Below are 21,857 nucleotides of genomic sequence, written 5' to 3'. Positions count from 1 at the left end.
GATTTTGCAAGAACTTGGTAACAGATATTGTAAACCCAACGGAACAGAGGGAAATTGCGACAGCCGAACATAATCGCGCGCACAGAGCAGCGCAAGAAAATGCGAAACAAATACTTAGGGACTACTTTTTTCCAAAAACTGTAGAATCTGTACTATGAGTAAACATGATCGGCACCCAAGAAAACAGGAAATAGGGAAAACCCCGATACCGTCGTTCGCCGGAGAAATGTTGCATATAGATGTTTACTCCACTGCCGGTAAATATTTTCTAACCTGCATCGATAAGTTTTCCAAGTTTGCAGTAGTACAACCCATACGGTCTCGTGCAATTGTGGATATAAAAGCTCCACTTTTGCAACTTTTGAACATGTTCCCCAAAACAAAGGGAATTTACTGCGACAATGAGAAATCCTTGAACTCAGAAACCATTAAATCAATGCTCAACAATAACTTTGGCATCGTGATTTCAAACGCCCCACCCTTGCATAGTCTCTCTAATGGACAAGTCGAGCGGTTCCACGGCACTCTTGGGGATATAGCACGCTCTTATAAGTTGGAAACACAGGTAGAGGACACTGTCGAAAACATTCTCCTTGCAACTATAAAGTACAACAGGTCAATCCATTCGGTGACAAACGAGAGACCCATAGACATAATTCACGCAGCCTCCAAAGATAGTACAGTCCAGATCAAAGAAAAAATCGCGTCAGCTCAGCAAAAGACACTTGACCAAATGAATATAAAAAGAGTCTATAAGTCGTATCTGGTAGGCGATCGGGTTTGGATAAAAAACAATAAACGATTAGGAAATAAACTATCACCCCTATTCACAGAAGGCATAGTGGAAGCAGACCTAGGTACGACGGTTCTTATTAAAGGGAGGGTGGTCCATAAGGACAATCTTAAATAGGCTTTTAACGTTTGGAAAATCATTTTTAACTAATTACATTTTTTTAGGTTATATCTTTTCAGTTTAATAATAGCAACCATGACCTTGACCGAAGCGACATTGAGACTCAACGACTACTCCCACGCGGACTACATACCTATAGTTGACGGACACGTAACAATCTGGGACTCGTACACTTACTTGGGACACACGACGAACCTGACATCTTTCGAAACTTACATCGACGAGACATGGAAACTAATAGACAAACTACCCAAAGATCATATGAGACAGGTATTGAAAACGGACGTACAGCACATAGCCACCTTAATAACTTCCTTGACCGTTCATCACCGACAAGCACGTAGCATTAACATGATAGGCAGTGCCCTTAAGGCAATTGCAGGAACCCCAGATTTTGATGACTGGGAACAAATAAAATTCAAACAAAATCAGTTAATAGAATCCGAAAGCAGGCAGATAGAGATCAACACTAAATTCCAAACAAGACTCAATGACGTTTCAAGGGCCATCAATAACATTTTGAAACCAGATGCAGAGGTCGAACATTTTTATGCAACTATTTTGGCAAAGAATAGAATGATAATTACTAACCTTGAGGACTTAATCCTTACTGTTACACTCGCAAAAATAAATTTAATCAGCCCCCTTATACTAGACAGCATCGACATTAAAGAATTATTAAATGAACAACTCACCAATATTAGTATAACCGACCTTTTAGAGGTCTCTCATATAAAAGCTTTTCAAAATTCTGAATTATTGTACTTTCTGATCAAATATCCAAAACCTCTGTTAAGCTGTAAAAAAATAGATATTCTTCCTGTCCAGCATAATAACGTAATATTAGATCTAGAAGAGGGTAATACGGTGGCCGACTGCGGAACAAGGACCTACGCTGTACGTGACTGCGCTGCTACTGTGAGCACCACTTTCTGCAGAAGACTACAAAATACTTCATGCGCGCAGCAACTGGTATCTGGAGCCGTCGCACACTGTGCCACACGCCCCGGTCACCTGGCGCCCGTGATAGTAATCGGAGAGGGCATTGCAGTAATAAACAACGCGACCATTAATGTAGTGGACAGCACTGGACACAAACAGATAATCGCGGGAACCTTCCTCGCGACTTACGACGATTACGTCTCACTGAATGACACCCGTTACGTGAACCACCGAGGCATCCTGAAGAAGAAACCTGCTGTATCCACGTCAACCGTGGTCAACGTCACCCTTTTTAGAGAACATCTGAGCCTCCCATTCCTACATGACCTTACCATGAAGAATCTCCGCCATATCGGGGATCTTAGAACAGGATTATCTTCACGATCATATGGCGGCTTGGCACTCATCGCCCTATTCCTACTCCTCCTGGGCACCTGGAAATTGTACCAGCGCAGAATGAGAAAGAAGAAACCTAGTAGGGGAGGAGTTAACACGCGCAAGCTTAAGTTTGCTGACAACGCTGTTACGCCGGATGCCGTCGTGACAAAGTTGCAGCCGAAACCAGAGACTCGGCACGCGTAAGCTGCCGGACCGCCCGTTGCTGACGCTGACTCAACATTCAGCCGACTTTCCAGCGGCAGCGGCGGCTTCGTGGTCCGACGGAGTTGGCCCTAAATGACAGTTTTAATTTTGTTCTCCAATTGTCAAGTACAATGAATAAAAACAAATAAAGTTACTTTGCCGAGATATAACAAATAAATAAAATTAAGATCCTTTACTTAAAATAAACGGTCTTGTTAATTTACACAATCAAGTGCAAGGAGATCTTTCACTTACTAGCCCAAGATAATTTTACTGAAGTTTTGGCTCTTTAGTTGATAAGTTAGTTATAATAAGTTCGTTAGTTCTAAGTTCATCTGCTCAAGGTATTTTGTACCACTTTTTCCTTGATTTAAAATGTTGAATCAATAAATTGTAATATTAAATATAATTTAAATTTTTCAGTTGTAAATCTAATCTAATCTCTGTAAAGTACATTTAAGCTAGCTTTAAACAAAAATATTATAAAAATTTCATGATAATAAAGCAAACTCATTAATTAATTAATATCAAGTGTCACGAAGCTGACAAACTCACTTTTACTAATAAGGAAAAGCACACCATCAATACTACATACAATATAACCATTTATTCTAAACTTTACAGTTACCCACTGACCTACGAAAAAGGATTAGAGAAACATATACAAATTATATAAACATAAACATATGTATGCTAGTACAGGAATTTATAAGAGAAAGTAATTCACCATATTGTAGCCCCATTTTGGTCGTACCCAAAAAACAAAATATTTTTCCGGACAACAGAAATTTGCGTTGTAATTTACTAAAGAACTAAACGATATCACAGTTAATACCCTATACCTAATATAGGCAAACTAGGCATATACAATGTACACCATATAGAAATTGACACAGAATTAAAGGACCGCTTTTTTAAGTAACTACTTTACTAATATATACCATTACAAATTATATAAATATATATATATTAATATATTTATTTGTATATACATATATTTATATCTCTACACGTGTGGTTCCAAAATTCCTTTTTGAAGATTTGTATTTAATACTTATTTCTGAATCATTAATGTAAGCATATGTATTTTAAAAATATTATTACAAATTTTAGTTTTATATTAAGAAGTTTCAATTATCGATGAAGTTATCGATACTACCAAGAGCTTTTAAAGCTGCAATTGGAAACTTTTTCAGCATCTTCTATTTAAAGCTTAGATGTTATTCCTTCAGTCAGAAAAGCAATTTTTATGTAATTTTTTTCTATTGGTGTAGATTTGAATATATTATTTAATGAACCACCAATTAAAAAGAGTTTTAACCGAAATGCAGACACTACGTACCTGCAAATTGGCGTATATACAATGAGTGCGTAAAAAGAATAGTCTTAGTCCATCAACATTATTTATACATGTTTTGAATGTATGTATGTTTAAATATATTTAAAACAATACACCGCCATATTTATTGATTGTAAAATGTGTTGGTTTGTACTGAAATTCGAACCTTTTATCCGTATGTTTTGTGCTCAAAATAAGTGTTGTACTACTTACACATACTACATGCATATGCATATACATATCCTTATACATATTGTACATGTGCTGATTTCACTTTAATATACTTTTGTACATATCACCATATATGTACATAAACACGTCTACATACATAGTTACATTGAAAGTTTTTTGTCTGTTAAAAACATAAATATATTTATACATTACATTACATTACATTACATTATAAAGGTAATAATGAAAATTAAATTAATTAATTAATTAAATCGGTGAATATTACTGCAAACATCTGAAGGTATATTCATATACATGTACATACATATATATATACATACAAGGAATACCATTGTGAATGCATTTAATTTATAGTAAACATTGTTCATACTCGAACGAGCTGGACAATTTCTATCGGCAATCTGATAGTGTATTTTTTCAATTTACAGAAATGGGCTAAGTGTTATTACAAATTTCTCCTATAATAAGAGTTTGTCAACAAAAAAAGTTAATATTTTTCTTGAATCGAAAGCGATTCCTTTTCCTTTCCTTTCTTTTCTTTTACGAAATAAATCCGTTTGTTTTTTTTTATTTTTTCGTCACTTTTGTATAAATCAATTTCATACGGTGTACGTAAAAGGTATGTTTTGTATAATATCGAGTATACATTGTCAGATCACAATTGCATTTCTGTATAAAAAGTATTTTACAGGAAGCGTATCCGACCCTATAAAGTAAGTAAGCTCTAAACGTGGACGCGCAGCGTAAGCTAGTTTTAGAATATTGTCGCGCCCAAATTTTTAAAAAATGTTTGAATAGTTTTCTAAGTTATTAATTATCTTGCCAATTTCCATCGATATGATGAAAACATTTTTCACGTCCTTTCTTACGCACACAAACAACAAAATCCTTTTGCAAAAACACTGTCGAAATCGCTTTTAATTATATTTTTTATGCTAATTTCTATCAAAATTCCTAAAGAATCTTGGACTTTCTACTGTTTGAGTAACGGGTATCTGGTAGTCGAGGAACTCCACATTGTAGCAATCTCTCCTCTCTTTGGTTCAGCTTGGGGTTTGAACCTTTACGATTCATAAGATTATGTTTTGCGAACCGGTTCGTCTATATGTGAGTTTTCACTTCAAACTGGGATTACAAAAATAATTTCTTTAGGGTTAAAAATTTTCAAATTTATTCTCAGTCTACAAGATAACATTTACCATAGTTAGTTTTGGCTGGATTCCTATTATTATGTTTCGGAGTTAGCTTAGTGAGCTATCTGTCAACAGGACATTTTAAATTTTAGGGATGTTTGCCAGCCATCTTAAAATCGAAAAGCTTACACTAGTTTTTATTTACTACTTTATTATAAATGGAAAATGGGTTTCCATTACTTTCCCGAACAAATTTGTTTCCTATTTTGGGTCCAGCTCAATGCGTTTTCTTTCAATGTTTGCAACGCACAGCTTACACTTGAACTGTATGTACATACATATATATAAGGTGTGTTCTAAAGTACACAGGACTTTAAAAAAAAGACTGATCAAATGGTTTTATCTGCAAAATCAATTAATTTTAATCAAAATAGTCTGCTTTAATACAGCTTTTTGCACGGTTCAAAAGCATGTCGTACGAATGTTTTAGCTCGTTGCCCGGTATGGGCACCAGTATGCCGTTGCAAGCCTTTTAAATGGTCTCGTCTGCATAACGCTTTCCTTTCATCAGCAAAAGCGTTTTTCCGAAATGGTAGAAGTCGCGCGGTGCAATATCAGGTAAATACGGGTGGTTGATTGTTGACTTCTCCAAACACGATTTTTTGGGTTTTGGCTCGTCCGGCCTTCCGGACGCCTTCCATTCAGCACTGTGGCGTTTCGTTTCGGGATCATATTGAAAACACCACGTTTCGTCACCAGTCACAATTTTGTAAAGGAAATTCGGTTCTTTTTTTTTTCGCTTTTTTAATGATGTCCTTCAAATGTTGAATTTGGATCGTTAGTTATTGGTCGTCAGTCAATTTGTGCGAAACAAACCGTGCACTCACCTTTTATAAGCGCAAGTGTTCAGTCAAAATGCGATAAATCGATGTTTCAATTCTATTTCTATGAACTTCAATGATGATTTCGGCTCATTATTTTACTGTTGCCCGGCATCGTTCCATTGGTACTCCGTCGCGTAAGCCCGAAATATTTAATTCAGCTGAATCTGATTCTGCTGACTTCGCCGATTTGGCTGACTCGTTTCCATTAGTCCACTATTTCAGCAGACACTAGAATAACTCTAGAATATTCTAATCCTTTGCTTTCATAGTGTGAAGATGTTATGCACGACCATTAGGTACAAAGCAGGAGTAAGACGTAGTTGGCGAGAGTTCATTTTTATAACAAGAGAAAAAGTTTAAAATTTGTATATTAAGATGATTATAAAAACTGCTATTAGCTAGAGTCTATGAAAATTATTTAATTTTTTTTTTTTAATAAGCAGATTGATTTACAACTGAGAAACACTATCAAGAAAAAGCGTGCCACTATTATTATTATTTTTATCCAATTGATCAAGCTCATATCAAACTGAAGTATTCACAGCATGAAAATACCGGATATTGCGACGTTCCAAAAGAAAAATACAGGAAAATATTTACAATAATTTACAGTAATTATTTAAAATATTTACAAAAAAAAAAATCACAAAAATGTTTACAGCGTGCGTGTGCACACCCTATGCCTATATTCCATAAGATGTCCCGTTATATTATATTAGCTTTTTTCCAATAAAACTTAATGCGTAAATTCGCAAATATTAGTTAACGCACTAAATGCGCATGATGAGCTCATTCAGTTTAAGCTAGACAGTTGTGCATTAGGCCCACAAAAATGGGCCACATTCTTCCGTCGAAGAAAAATGCAAATTATTCGGCGCTTGGACCTATGAAAAACCAATGTTATTAAATTAAATTTGTTAAATTTTTTGTGTGATTAAAAACATAATTTGTTTTTTGCTAAAACATATTACGAACATGGCAACAATAAAAAAAGCAAAAAAATCTACATTTGGATGACGAGGTTCTGGAAAAAAAACACAAAAACTTTTAAATAATCCGAGGGTCAGTAACTGCTTATTGGCGAAAAAGGGAAATAAGAACATTTTACTCCTAAATTCACGTAAAATTAACCCGAGAGGAGGTGGCATAGCCCGTGCCCCATAAAGATGAGATCTACAGAAGTACATAACAGGACATGCATGTACATGGGAACGCGTGATTTTGTATATCCATAAGATATATTTTTATGAATTAGCGGTGCATTTATGAATATCTCACAATAAATTTAGCAAAGTCTAACTTCTGCGTGGATAAAATATGTATCAAGGTCATAATTGGATACCTAAAAGAAGTAAACACTTTTCATGTTAGCTCTTACCGAACTTAGACAGGAGGCTGTCAATGCTCTTATGTTTTAATTTTCATTTTATTCACGCATAACTTTTCAGAACCTTTTCTGTTCTTGTGTGTTATTTATGTGTACCCTTTTTCCGTTAACCGTTAGCAATGTTACCCGATTTAAAGATTGTAGATGAGATAATTTATTAGAATATTTAACGATTAGGTATTATGGATTAAGCACATCACCCATGAACGCATCTCGTAGTGGAGTATAAAGAACAACAGAGAAAACTATGAGATATACTTGATTGAATAGGTTCTTATGAAAATAAAATTTTTTTTTTTCGTGGGGAAACCCCTTAATATATAACATATAATAGAAAATCCCTTTCGTAAATAAATCCATGGGGTATGGTTCCAAGATCAAGTTGTACACATTTGATTTCTTGATTGTATGATTAAAGGGTTCACCGAAGCCATGCTCTAGGTCTGGTGATCATAGGATGGGTAGGAATAATACAATAAGAATGTGTATGCAAAACTGTTTTCGCAAACATTTATTGTAGCTGGTATAAAAAATTATTCTATACATGCCCATAACATTTATTTTTTGGCAGATTTTAAATAAACATTCAATATGTCTACTTCCGGCTTGCTGAGCCGCGATATGTAGTTGTCAAATGATTCAAACAATTCCCGAATCGAGAATTGATTTAAATCAAGTATAAAAATCATATTGACATTTGAATCTATTTTTTTTTAGACATACATTCATTATTTTAAACTGATAAGCGGAGACCTGTGGGAATGGAATGTTACGTGATTATATGTTTGAATACCTTTTTAAGTGGCCTCTACTTAATATATATATTTAATCTTGATTGTTACAAGCAATACACCAATGAAGGGCTTTAGCTATAGCTTAAAATTAACGGACATATGTGAATGATTTTGTTAAAAAAAAAAAGTATTAGTAATTAGCTTGGATTAAAAGGGTTAATTGGATACCATTTTAGAAAAAACTACCTTTAGAATTCGTTTTTATGCTACCCCTTTATTGAACAAGTTTCTTAAACTCAGCACTTGGTCAAACCGATTGAAAACCAATGTTTATTATCATTTATTTAAATTTTATAAATTTCTTTTCTTTTTTCAGGCTTTTACCACGTACAATATTAAAAAAACAGTTATATTGCACTAATATAAAAAATGGAACCAATAGAACCATTAATAGTTACACAATCTGGGAGTATATCTCCCAAGCAAGGAGTTGATTTTCAGAAAAAAAATGAGGAGACATTTTCTTCAACGTTTCGTAATAACGAAGCTTGTTGTGGCTTTTTGGATGTCGAAGGAAGTCGGTGTAAAGACGATAAATTATATCAATTAAAATGTGAAAACAACAATGTAGAGTCGTCACTTGACATTCCAATTGCAGAAAATTCTTCAAAAAATGTTTCGAGAGAACTAAACCCTCACGAGGCCGGGTTCTCGAAAGATAAACAAGTTATAAAGGAAATATCGCATGAATTAAGGATCACGGATGAAAATATTCAAAAGGCTCAGAATTTTAAAAAATCGGAGTCTGTAGAGAATTTTGAAAAATGTTCCGATAAAAATTTATATAAAAATCTAAGTGCAAGTCCTATGGAAAGAAATGCCTTTGATAAACAAGCAATGTTCATTAAATTTAATTCTCTGGAATTGTGCGCTGATAAAGTATTTAGTTTACAAGTACATGAAAACTTTTGTAATGATATCCATAAACGCGTAGTCGATTCCGAGTCGAAGAAGTCAAATAAAATAGAAAAGAGCTTGGGCTTGGATTCTGAAATCGCCGAAAGGTATCCCTGCAAAGTTTCTAATGGACCACTTCAACATAATACTGCATCAAAACCTCAAATCGTATATGAAAGTCGTCCTATTTACCCCAATGTGCCGTATAGTCCTTATAGTACTCCTTTCAGTAGTCCTCGATCTAGTCGACGGAAACCAGCTTTTCGGGAGTCTAGAAGGATATCGATAGATCAAACTGGAAGTTTTCTTCAGCTAAACCAATATAGATTAATGGAACAAATTGGACAGGTAATATAATTTTATTAAAATTAACAATTATAACAATCGTAATTATTTCGTTATTCGTTTCAACTTAAGGATAAGAAATATCCAAGAAAATACATTTTTCCCATTTCAATGTAAGACAAATCATAAATGCTTGACAATATGACACTTTAAGTTTACATCATTTTCATTTGATAGCAAACTAAAAAAACAAGAGGTAATGCTCGAGTTCCTCGGAGATTTTCTCCCTCAGGAGAATTCGACTTTTATTAGATTTTTATTGTTTTCCGCGTTTTATGCTAACGCAAACTAGTGCTGAATCTTTTAGTGGCATAACCCAGAATGAGGGAAATTGATTGGTAGCAACATTGATTTGTTATGCCACGACCGTCGAACGGCTCATCCCAACCAACAATTCAAGAACAGTTCCAAGTTATATAGAATATAATTCTTACCGAGGTATCCAAACGAATAATTGCGTTTCGGAAACAAAATTTGCAATGCAGAGCTGTTATTTTTCGGCATTTAGAGAACGTTATTTCCTATTTATGGTAAAACTCTGCCTAAAGAATAAGTATATATTGCCTTGATTAACATCAACACTCGCGTTTCTTATGTTGTTTTTGTGTGTTCGTCCATCCGCCTTATTATACGCAAATTGGTCTCTTTGTGGTATATCTATCTGCTTAAAAAAAAATTAAATAATTAGCATGGAACTTACAATCACCATAATATACAAATTTAAGCGATAGCTCTATCTAAAATTTGCTCATTTTCAAGTTATACATTATAGATCAGGACATTTAATCATATAATATATTACTATATTTAACTGATTTTATAAAATACTGAAGTATCACAGAAATCACTAGATGATTTACAAGAGCTTATTTGGCTTGATGAGCTGATTTCATGTTTACAAATTGTTAATGCTAAAAGTTGGTATTGCGCTTCTCTGATGTGAGTGTGGTTAGGAGTAGAGTTTAGTGATTTGAAGACCTTTGCATTTTCAGTACATGTCTTACATATCTTGCCAATTTCAAAAGATATACTAAACAATATTTGTACACGTCCACTCTTACGGCCAAAAAGTTTGAAATTTCTATTCCACCCTGCCTTTCGCACAGTAATGTGTTTTTGATAGACGAGGAGTTCGAGTTTAGCGTTCTCTCTTGTTTTGATGTAATGTCGGCCAATATATTCAATATAACAACTAAGAGCATATGCACTTTTACTGTACGGATCAGAGGAAATAAATATACAGAGGTGGTCAAAAGTATTTACACAACGTGCTTTTTTTTCAATTGTCAACTTTGATCGCTTATTGCTGCTGCTTTTGTACTCAGAAACGAACATAACGGTATTTGTCGTGCTTCTACATCTATACAGAAGAAAACGAAAGAAGAAGTGGAAAAAATAACTGTTCATGGGTTAAAAATAGAAGCATTGAACTGATGCTTGTCTGTTGTCAGAAGTATTTACACACAATTTTTACGCGTCAAAATTATTTACACAGTGCAAATTGAAGATTAGTCTTTGATTTGCATTGAGTAAGTGAAGTTCTAGTTGATGTTGATCGCTTAATTGGAACTTAAACTAACTGTTAACAGTTAAATTAATAGATTAAACTAAGCATTTAATTTGTAAAATGGCAAAAACAAAGGAGCTATCAGTTGAGCATCGAGCCGAGATTGTCACTAAATTTAAGGCTGGTACTTCTGCATCCAAATTAGCTGAGTTGTACAAAATATCACGTAAAACTGTGTACAATTTAGTTAAAAAAAAGGACACACTGGGAAATTTGGAAAATAAAAAGAGAACTGCCCGAAAAGTTGCATTGAACCCAAGAGACTGCAGACACATTATAGGAGTTGTACTAAGTAATTCGAAAAATTTAATTGGAAAACATATAGCGATAGTACACTGCGTCGCAGAATGAAGGAAGTTGACATCAACACCTATGTTGTTCGTGCAGTAGTTGATATTACCCCAAGAAACATGGAAAAACGTCTCGCATTTTTCTTGGAGTATAAAGATAAGCCTCTCGAGTTCTGGTTTGATGTTTTATGGACTGATGAAGTTGCGTTTGAGTTTCAGGGATCATTTAGCAAGCAATTTATGCATCTTCCAAAACAACTAAAGGGTAATGCCGTCCAGCCAATCAATCGGTTTGGTGGTGGCACGGTGATGTTCTGGGGCTGTTTAAGCTACTATGGATTTGGAGACATGGTACCGATAGAGGGTACACTAAATCAAACAGGATACCTCCATATCTTAAATGAGCACGCATTAACCTCAGGAAATAGACTGTTCTCCACGAATGACTGGATCTTGCAGCAGGACAATGCTCCATGTCACAAGGGCCGAGTACCAACCAAGTTCTTGAAAGACATAAATCAGGCGGTACTTCCATGGCCCTCATAAAGCCCCGATCTGAACATTATCGAAAATGTCTGGACTTATGTTAAGAGTCAGAGGACATTTGAAAGAGATCGCCAGTGCGATGAAACTATAGCCGATATTACGGAAATTTGGTCAAAATTACCTCTTGAGTTTGCGCACAACTTGGTCCGGAGTAACTAGATATTGGCTTAACATAATCACATATTAAAATAATATAAAATATTTCGTTTAAATTCAATAAAAAACGCAAAAATCAATTAAAAAAACTGTGTGTAAATAATTTTGACGCGTAAGAATTGTGTGTAAATACTTCTGACAACAGACAAGCATCAGTTCAATGCTTCTATTTTTAGCCCATGAACAGTTATTTTTTCCACTTCTTCTTTCGTTTTCTTCTGTATAGATGTAGAAGCACGACAAATACGGTTATGTTCGTTTCTGAGTACAAAAGCAGCAGCAATAAGCGATCAAAGTTGACAATTGAAAAAAAAGCACGTTGTGTAATTACTTTTGACCACCTCTGTATATGTAGCTGCTGATATATATAATATATAACTGATCCTATTAGATCCTATAAATACTCTACCAGATTGTTTTTGTCTCCTATCCTAACAATGTTATTAACGATTGTTTACCTAATATTTCTGTTTAATTTTCCTGACAACTTCAGTACCAACCTACAACATATTTTTCCTGAAAGTACTGGAAAACCAAAAGTTTAGGACTTCTTCATTTATAATGAAGAAAAAAATCAGGCGTAAGCTGTGCGTTTTTAAAATGACTTGCAAACCTGCCTGAAATTGAAAATGTATTGAAATAATCCTTTTCCTGAAAGTAATGGCAACGCAGAACGTTCATGACTTTGTAATTTATAATGAAGTAATAATAATAAATAAAAACAAGTGCAAGCTTTTCGATTTTGCTGGCAAACATACCTTTAAATTTAAAACGACATATTGAAAGATAGCTAAAGAAAATTAAAAGAAAAACAGATAGAATGGGTTAATAAGCTATTTTATTAGCTATTAGCGATTAGCCGTTTCGAACGAATAGATTTATTTGGATTGTTAGAGCGATATTGAGCATCGATGCACGCATATGCATGGGTTACGAAAGTGAGTGATGAGCTTCTTCATTGTAGAGATAGAGAGAGGCGAGCCTAGATAACGAGAGATAATCGCAAAGCGGCGGTGACGTAGAGATAAATTGTGTCTCCAATGTTGACAATAAACATAAATTTTGTAACTGTTGGAGTCCCGACAAGACTGTCTGCGAGACCCGACAAACAGAGGACAAAAAAGATATTTTCCTAAAAAATGGTTTAAGTTCTCGTTCGCACTACTACTGGGCGATTCACAGGTATCTGGAATTCGACTATAGCATTCTCTCTTGTTTTGAACTTAATTGAACCATAGTTTGAACATAGCATTTGTAATATCAATTTAGTGTATTGTTGTTGTGATGCTTCAAATGAAAAGTAGTTTTGTAACTGCATCGAAATACGTATAACAATTTTTTTCCACCTTCTATTGTATATAAATTTGTTCTGCTTTATTTTGTGAAATGCATTTGACGAACCGATCGATGCGTTTCCCACTTTCATAACTGACCCAAGCTGTTGCACCACATTAAACTCTGTAGAAAACAGGTGGAATTGAAAGAAAAACATTCTTATCTTTTCTACTAGTTCTGTTTTTCTTTCACTTTATGAGATTGTTTGACGGTTTTAAAATCAATTCTGAATTTAAACAAAAGAAAAAGTGTATCCTGCATTAATGTTAATTTTCTTTTGTTTTTTATTGTTACATCCGATGTTAGTCTGATTATTAGGTTAGCAAGGGTTAATAAATATCCGGTGGGTTGTTGGAGGATAGCTAGGAAAAAATTTACATCACCCTCTTGGATGTTGTGCAGTTGTCCATTCCCATTCCTTCGGAACTGAAGTGAAATATTTGTTGTTCGATTGTCTGAAGTTAATTAAGCTGTAAGATTGTCCAGAGTTATTGGATGTCCTTGTTATTCTAGACTGACTATTATTACATAATTATTTTTATTATTATCTTACTTTGTATCGCGGTTTTGTTGACCTAAATCTTTTTAGAATTCGAATTCTGGTCGCCGTTGTATATATACTCTGTATAGTAGTATGTATGGTCTTGTCGTATAACCAGTAAGCACATCCAGTACCCCCCGTGAAGCATTGCTTCGCAAGGAAATGATGGTTCCGATCACCCGCGTTCTCTCATACTTCTCTCAGCTCTCCTAAGTTCGGTCATTACTGCGGCAAAGAACTTAGCTGCTTGCCACTACCTATGAGCACTCATTTGACTAATGCGCTTCAGGAGGCTGCGAAAGGAGTAATGCCCGCTGATCAGCTGCGCCAGGTGGAAACTTACTTCGCCGTGCTTCCGCTCAATCCACTTCTTGAGACTGGGGATTAGGTTATGGATCCAGCGGCCCTTAACGCCGTTGTTCCACGTGTGTTGCCAGGACTCCAGGGTGCGCTGCCTGGCTTCTGCCCGTATTGCCCGTTTGGCGCTGAGGGAGAGACCGCTTCCGTGAGTTTGCTTGAAGACCAATTTGTTTTTTGCAGCCATTAGGACCAATCGCAGAGTGCCGGTGATTACTAGTGCCGCCTCGTTAAATACTGTTCTGCTGGCGATGCAATTGCATAACGCAGATGCGACGAGACCCTAAGCGTAGCTCTCCTTTTCAAGAGTTTAAGCGCACTCCGGCGCGGCGCACTGCATTGTCGCTCGGGTGACGCTCGTCAGCAGTCGTCTGCTCACCTGTTTTGGGCCTCTTGTGTTGAGCTTATGTTGAGCTTGTGTTGTGTTAGTGACGTTCAACGACCTATTGACTTCTGCTGCTTTCTTGCTCGTGTGGGCTAGATGCTCTTAGCCTGGTGTCTATTATGACGCCCGGGTACCGCCGCCGTTCTGCCAAACTGGACAGTTGCCGTTTCCACTACCTTTTTTGACCTTCTGTCTTGTTTGGTGCTCCATTGAGCTGAGCCACATTCGATGGCCATCAAATTGAGGTTGCAGATTGCAACCCCTGCCTGGCAGAGTTGCTTATGGACAACCAGATCGACTACAAAGCCCACAATATACCCACCAGAGGGAGGGTTGGCCATTTTTTGATGGCCAAGGTAGTCCAGCAAATTTGTACATTTTAAACCTCCTGCGAGGGGACGAATTTATACCTTTCGCTCAGACTCAGACCACCGGTCTTGCTGGCGCAGACGCATGGTAGATTTTTAGTACTGCTGCCCTAGAAGTTGTCGACTGATGCAGGAAAGACGGAACATTAGCGACAGCGGCACAATCGCGGCCTATGGGTGAGCAACATCTACATCCGTCGGTGGCCATGGGTTTCCCAAGGGGTTCACCAGTGGGCCGCCAGGGCCGCACTTTGTGGTGCCCCGAACTAGCGGATGGGTTGGCAATTGCTCGGTTCCGTTAAAGCGTATTATGGCTCCGTGTTGCCAAGAATTTGAACCAGCAGTCCAGAATTGTAAGTTTAAAAGCACTGTCTGTGGGGTCAAATCAGGGAGCTTTTGGCAGCTTGCATTGGGGGCATTGGCGCCCTCTATAAGCATTTTGAAACTTGGAACCTGTGGACTTTGCCATATCATAGACTAGCTGATCGCAGAAACATCTGGCATGCTCCGCGGAATTGGGGGCTAAGAAAAAGTTTTCGGTACAAAAAGAGACAATACCGTCCCGAGGGCCGCTCTACGCAGGCTGCGATTTGGCTCGCACTTTGGCTACCCCGGGTGAGTCATATAAACGGCTTCGCGCAGCCATCCAGCATTGATGCGGCAGTGGGACGATCCCAATTCAGCTCTACCTCGTCTAGTCCTAAGACCCTGTCGATTCTAATGTCTTGCTCTTAACTGCCCCGAGCGCTACTACTCCCATGATGGATTCTAATTTACGATGTTTTTGCCGTATTGTTTTGAAAGCCACAATATAAGTTGCTGATATATAGAGATATAAGATCCGCAGCATTCTACAAATTTTTTACGTGATAATTTTGTGTATATCAAGGGTATTATTAAAGGTTAACTGGCTCACAACGTAAGGCAAGACATTGGTCTGAAGTGGACTGGTCCAACATGCAATTTATCCACGTTGATACTCGTACCCAATATTTTAAGGTCTAGACCGACGGTAAGAATCTATTGATTTTCAACGAAATCGAGCTTATTATTCTTGTTTATTTTCCCTTATGGCTATGTGTAGACTAAGGCTAAAATAAAAAAAATTATGAATCATTGTTTACTTTTAGGGTTCCTACGGGCTCGTTAAATTGGCTTATTCCGAAGAAGACTCCACTCATTATGCAATGAAAATTCTTTCAAAAAAGCGCCTCCTACGACAAGCTGGTCTTATGCGGCGAGGACCTCGAAAAGCAACATCACCTCTAGATCGAGTTTACAGAGAAATAGCAGTTTTAAAAAAGCTCGATCATCCAAACGTCGTAAAGTTAGTAGAAGTGTTGGATGATCCACTTGAGGATTCATTGTATATGGTTTTTGAATTGGTAAAGCAAGGTGAAGTTCTAAGGATTCCAACAGACAATCCCTTGTCTGAAAAAAGAGCTTGGAGTATATTTCGGGAGTCTTTACTTGGATTGGAATATTGTGAGTAAATCATAGCAAATAAAAACACCTTTGCAAGAAAATATTGAAATCAAAATGATTTTACGTCATTAGGCACCAATGACCTGGTTCATTTGATATCAGAAATTTTTTAAGTGCAAATATATATATTCTTTAATAAATTACGTACCTTTTGGAAGCTTTGGAAGATGAAGTTTGGCTATTCAAATCTGTTTTCCACCTAAGCTATTGATTTATTACAAATGGGAGTTTATCCGAATTTATATATAAATAAATATAATATATTTAACATATATGTATATATAAAGTTAATGATATTTAATTTAATAAAAATATGAAAGAAAGTTAGCTTTGGCAAGCTAAATATTAAATTTACTATTGAAATAAAATTGACATAAAATATAAAATATTTAACTTTTTTTTATAAGTGTGCGCGGGATAGTTTTAAGCTGTTAGGTTTTATAAATCCTGAAATCTTGACGTTCATACGGACAGTGATTTCGATCAATATATACTTTATAAGGTCGGAAACGCTTCCTTTTACCTGTTACATACGGATCTAGTACACCCTTTTACTCTATGACTATAATAAAACCTTTTTCAAAAGTGTTGGCGTAGCGGTGTTGGGCGGCTATTGCACAGCGTAGACGTCTCTAGAATCTGCATGCTTAATCTCAACTTTCCAGCTTCTACAGTTCCAGAAATTAATGCGTTTGTACGCATAAACAGACGAACGAGAATATATAGGCTTTAGAGGTCGGAAACGCTTCCTTCTTAAAATTATGTTCTGCGACACCTCAGCTATAAAAAATGTTCTGAGCTCGCCTCTTTTTCTCTTTCTCTCTGTTGTACTTTGTTGCACTTTTGGCTAAGGTTTCTGCTGTTTGCTTTGCAATTAAAACTAGCTATTAAAAAGGCTCATTGGGGACCGCGACGTGATTTCTGAATAAACAACATATAGAAACTGTTAAATACAGTGAATATTAAAAGTAGTTCCCGTTGATTACGCAAGATTGCATATACATAATTAGTTATATTTCCGCGAGTTCAAAGGCAAGTAACGGAGGCTTCCACAAATTTTCTTTGCGCTCATCCTCCCGCTAAAACCGAAGTTCGAATTGCTGTCTTGCTGGTTAGTTACTGCTGGTTTGCTGTTGCGATGGCTGCGAAAATTCTGGAAACGTGACATGTTTAAACCGCAGGGTGACCGCATTGTAGAGTAGAACTTTTCATGTGAGAATAAATGGAGCTTATCGATGGGCTTTAAAAAAATTTTTGAAAAATTCTCTAAGATTTTGAGATTTTAAGTAAAGTAAATCTTTAGGTCGAGGGAGATAACAAAGCCCCCCTCGCAAAAGCATACTTACTCAACCGTTGCTGACGGAATTTATCCTGCCAACAGCAACGTCTACTTCGGCATAGGACAGTATCGCTCCCCCCGAATACCCTACGATCATAGATCTGGACCTCACAAACAACAGTAGAAGCTACAGCATCTACTATTATGTCTGAGGGAATCTTCGTTAGAAAACATTCTCTCACTGGAAATTTCGGATGGCATCTATGATATAACTTTTTAGTTATTACAAAACAGGTTTGGTTTTTCCAGCGCATACTCGCGCTCCGGATTGGCCACAACGGAATATATCACTGTGTGCATTATTGTCCAAATATTTCTTCAAAATCTGGTTTCGGAGAGTCAGGCCAAATGGAATGAGCATTTAACAAACTATGCCTATAACAATTTTTATTCCAACGTAAAAATCCGTGGCATCCACCTTTCTTGCAACAAATCTTAACCCTTCGACCTGTGCCTTCACATTTGCTTCTGGGCACTCAATTTATTATTGTCAGAACTTTGTCATAAACTTTCCATCGTCTTCATCACATGAGAGATTTTAGCTTAAGAAACGTTGGCTTCAAAAAACCAGTTCAGGAACTTTTCTTCTGAAAACTAGAGCATGGTCCCGCTGTCAAAGCTCAACAAGGCTGGGATATATATCATTAGTTTCGACAGAGGAATATAGGTTTTGTCTGCATGATGAAAATGAACAGCACCACCACTGAGCTTCGCGTTGTATTTAATGGATCTGCGCCGAGTAGCTGCTATTGTAGTATTGACCGGCACAATGTAATGGCGCTACAATTCAACTGTTTTAAGCGCGATATTTTTTCTGTAGGCGCTCTTCCTACCGATCTCAGCAAGTCCTCACTCTAAGTCCATGGACCGCCCTTTCTGAGTAGTCCCAAAGCTGATTGGCAACCAACAGTATTAACAGAAAATACTGGAACTTCGTGGAAGAGTCTTGTTGTCAAATCTCCGTACACTGATATTATTGCATGTCTCAAGTACGCGAATTCCTTTTCTGCTGTACAACGTATTTTTTGGATATATCCAAAAATTTTGGAATCTAATTCGACACTCTAGACTCACTGTCACTGAGCGGGACTCCTCTATTGCTACCTTTGGTTCAGCGGACTCATTTGTGGTATGACATCAAGTCCTCACAGACCAAAGAAATAATTATTCCATCCACATATTTCACTTGCCTCGCTTTCACCCTTCATTACCCAAGGACGTCTTCGTATTTCTGCTGAAGAACTTTATATTGTATATTAATGGCCAACCAATAGCAAGAGTCTTTAAGCTGCTTCCGGGTTCGCCCGAGTTACTGTACTAAGAATGGTAACAGGACTGACGAAGCGAGCATTTATTAAGATGTGTCTGCTACCTCTTAAAGATGCTGCCTATCAACAGCATCCTACGGGGGAGTAAATTTATTTATTGTTAACATGACAACTTGGGAGACACAATTTTGATCTATGGCACCCCAGCTTTGTAATTATATCGTTCGTATCCAAAACAGAGAATTGCTTATCACTTAACGCCGATTGTCGTAAAGCAGATTGTTTGACCGATGCATTCGGACTCCACAACCTGCTGCTATTTGACCATTTGAGTTCCTCCCGTGTGTTTTGAAACAAAAAGGACTGTCATAGTAAAAGAAAAGACCACTTTCTTACAGAATTCGGTTCGTATAACGACTGGTAATAGAGCATCCAAATAGGGATTTCGATATTTCATATAGGATAAAATTGATAAATCTCTTTTATTGTATTGATTGTATTCGCTAAGTATTTATACCTAGGAGTCAAGTCTTGGAAGTTAATTCTCGACTGCCAAACTTCGCCAATTACTGAAGTCGGATTACTAGCCTTACTCTTCTGCCGTTATTCGTAGAGGATAAGGCTGTACTAGATTCTTTTAAAAGAATGTATAAGGAAGAAGAAAGCGTTTCCGACCCTAAAAAGAATAAATATTCTTGATCGGGATCAACAACCGAGTCGATCTGGGCATGTCTGTCTGTCATGCGTATGAACGCTGAGATCTCAGGAACTATTAAAGCTAGAAAGTTGAGATTAAGTATGCAGATTCTAGAGACATATACGCAGCGTAAGTTCAAATATTGCCACAACTCCTCGTAGTGTAAACGGGTATAAAAATGATTGAAATTATGCAACGGATTCATTTGCCTATCGTTGTCGTTCAAATTAGCACATTAGGGAGAGCTTAAATTTGGATGTCTTATATCTTCGAAACTTCTTGTTCGTGAATTTTTAGTCCTCATTTAGTATTTAAATAATGATTTTTTGTTGTTAGAAAAAGTGATTCAACGAAAACAGTATTTTAGAGTTAGCTTTAATTATCAAACAAGAAAAAAAAAATCTTTTTAATGGTACATTTTTTTTATTAATTCTATTGTGTTTTTGAATTTCGTTTATAGTAGCTAGTTGTTATTTGAATCTACCGAATGAATATACTGTACATTTTATTTTTTTAAATCAAAGGATTGTTCATATTTGGATTATTTAAAAGATAACTTTTTCTTTATTTTTATATACGCGTACAATCTTAAAATTATTTACTTTCTGTGTTTTGTACGACCCAGTGCACCATCAAAAAATTATCCATGCCGATATAAAGCCTGGAAATTTATTATTAACCGAATTTGGACATGTAAAAATTGCGGATCTTGGCGTATGCAATGAATTCCTTGGAGAAGATGCAACAATAAGTAATGGATCAACGGCTGGAACTCCAGCATTCAGGGCTCCCGAAACTCTTATCCCTGGCCAGGTATACCGTTTCCTAGATACTTATCAACAATAAAAATTATTTTCTTCCCTCATTCAATTTTTTTAATTATGTAGAACCAATATTGTGGAAGGGCGGCAGATGTCTGGGCCTTAGGTGCAACTCTGTATTCCTTGATATTCGGAAATGTGCCGTTTTTAGCCGATTCAGTACCCTTATTGTACGAAAAAATTAAACAAGATTCTGTCAAATTTCCAGAAAACCATAAAGTAACTGAAAATTTAAAAAGTTGCATAATTCAAATGTTGGAAAAAAATGCGACGCACAGAATTACGGTTCCCCAGTTAAAGGTGCTAAACGAAGTGATTTTTTTATATAGATGTTAATATTTTTATTTTTAGACTAATAAATGGGTAACTTCTGATGGGGACTATCCCTTGCCTACCGAAGAAGAAAATTGTTGTTTGGTGCAAGTAGACGACGAAGATATGAACTCCGTCGTACGCAGCATACCTAAATTAGACACGCTTATATTAATAAAAACGATGTTAAAAAAGCATTCATTTGGCAATCCGTTTGTAAAAGGATGTTCTGGAAAATCACAAACACTTTCGGGCTGCTCGAGGATAGAAAAGTTTATCCGCGCAGGTCGATCTAATTCAGCACCTGGTTCATATCACATATCAACAGCCAGGTATATTATTTCTGATTTTAAAAAAACTTTAGTAATACGCTTTTCATTTATTTTTAGACAGCCTTCGTCAGATACTCTCCTGCCATCACTAAAGGAACATTGCTCTGCTCAATGTAATGAAGGCAGTCATAGTTTTGATTATTAGAAACCGAATTTGACACTTTCCAAAAGCTTAATACTTATATATACAAAATATTTATTTTTTAAATATTTTATTATTAGTGATTTAATTTAAGTATATATTTCCTTGTGATAAATGAATGTAGAATATTGTTATGACGTTTCTGGCAAAATAGGGAATTGGCTTTGTCTTTTTTAGACCTGTTTATATAGGTTTTCAAGACCTAACAATGAATGGCCACTTGCTATCAATTTAAATTTTTGTTTAACATTGAATTATAAAAAAATCCATGCAAAATCAGTTCAGAAAGCCTAAATAACAGTCATTGAACGCTGCGCCTCGGAAACTGTCCAGAGAACCGTGACGCTGTAACTCTTGCTGATAGACGGAGGACCTCCCTTTTCCAAATTTTGTTTTGTTTTGAAACAGGATGCGTCCATAAAAGGGAAAATATTGTTAGGATAGCAATTCGATTGATGAGACCGAAGGAAACATGCTAGGCGACGAAGTTGAAGAGGTTACCTTGGTC

General features: G+C 36.3%; 1 protein-coding gene across 1 annotated transcript; it reads left to right on the top strand.

Moving 5' to 3' along the window:
• Nucleotides 1-3,568: 3,568 nt before the first annotated feature.
• LOC6544497 (calcium/calmodulin-dependent protein kinase kinase 1) lies at nucleotides 3,569-21,585 on the top strand. Its single transcript, XM_001973766.3, has 7 exons — nucleotides 3,569-3,804; nucleotides 8,483-9,411; nucleotides 16,084-16,438; nucleotides 20,368-20,555; nucleotides 20,630-20,863; nucleotides 20,915-21,207; nucleotides 21,265-21,585. Exons 2-7 carry the CDS (start codon nucleotides 8,536-8,538, stop codon nucleotides 21,350-21,352), a joined length of 2,034 nt encoding a protein of 677 aa, XP_001973802.2. The 5' UTR covers nucleotides 3,569-3,804; nucleotides 8,483-8,535; the 3' UTR covers nucleotides 21,353-21,585.
• Nucleotides 21,586-21,857: the final 272 nt, after the last annotated feature.

The sequence above is a fragment of the Drosophila erecta genome, unplaced genomic scaffold (assembly GCF_003286155.1).
Source record: "Drosophila erecta strain 14021-0224.00,06,07 unplaced genomic scaffold, DereRS2 tig00000021-arrow-pilon, whole genome shotgun sequence".
NCBI classification, from domain to species: domain Eukaryota; kingdom Metazoa; phylum Arthropoda; class Insecta; order Diptera; family Drosophilidae; genus Drosophila; species Drosophila erecta.
The sequence above is the reverse complement of the archived record's forward strand: the minus strand, read 5'-3'. Positions and strand labels throughout refer to the sequence as shown.

Coding starts and splice junctions, on each gene's coding strand:
- LOC6544497 (XM_001973766.3), top strand. CDS start 8,536: ATGGAACCAATAGAACCATTAATAGTTACACAATCTGGGAGTATATCT. Junction 16,439..20,367: donor TTTACTTGGATTGGAATATT/GTGAGTAAATCA, acceptor TGTACGACCCAG/TGCACCATCAAAAAATTATC. Junction 21,208..21,264: donor TATCACATATCAACAGCCAG/GTATATTATTTC, acceptor ATTTATTTTTAG/ACAGCCTTCGTCAGATACTC.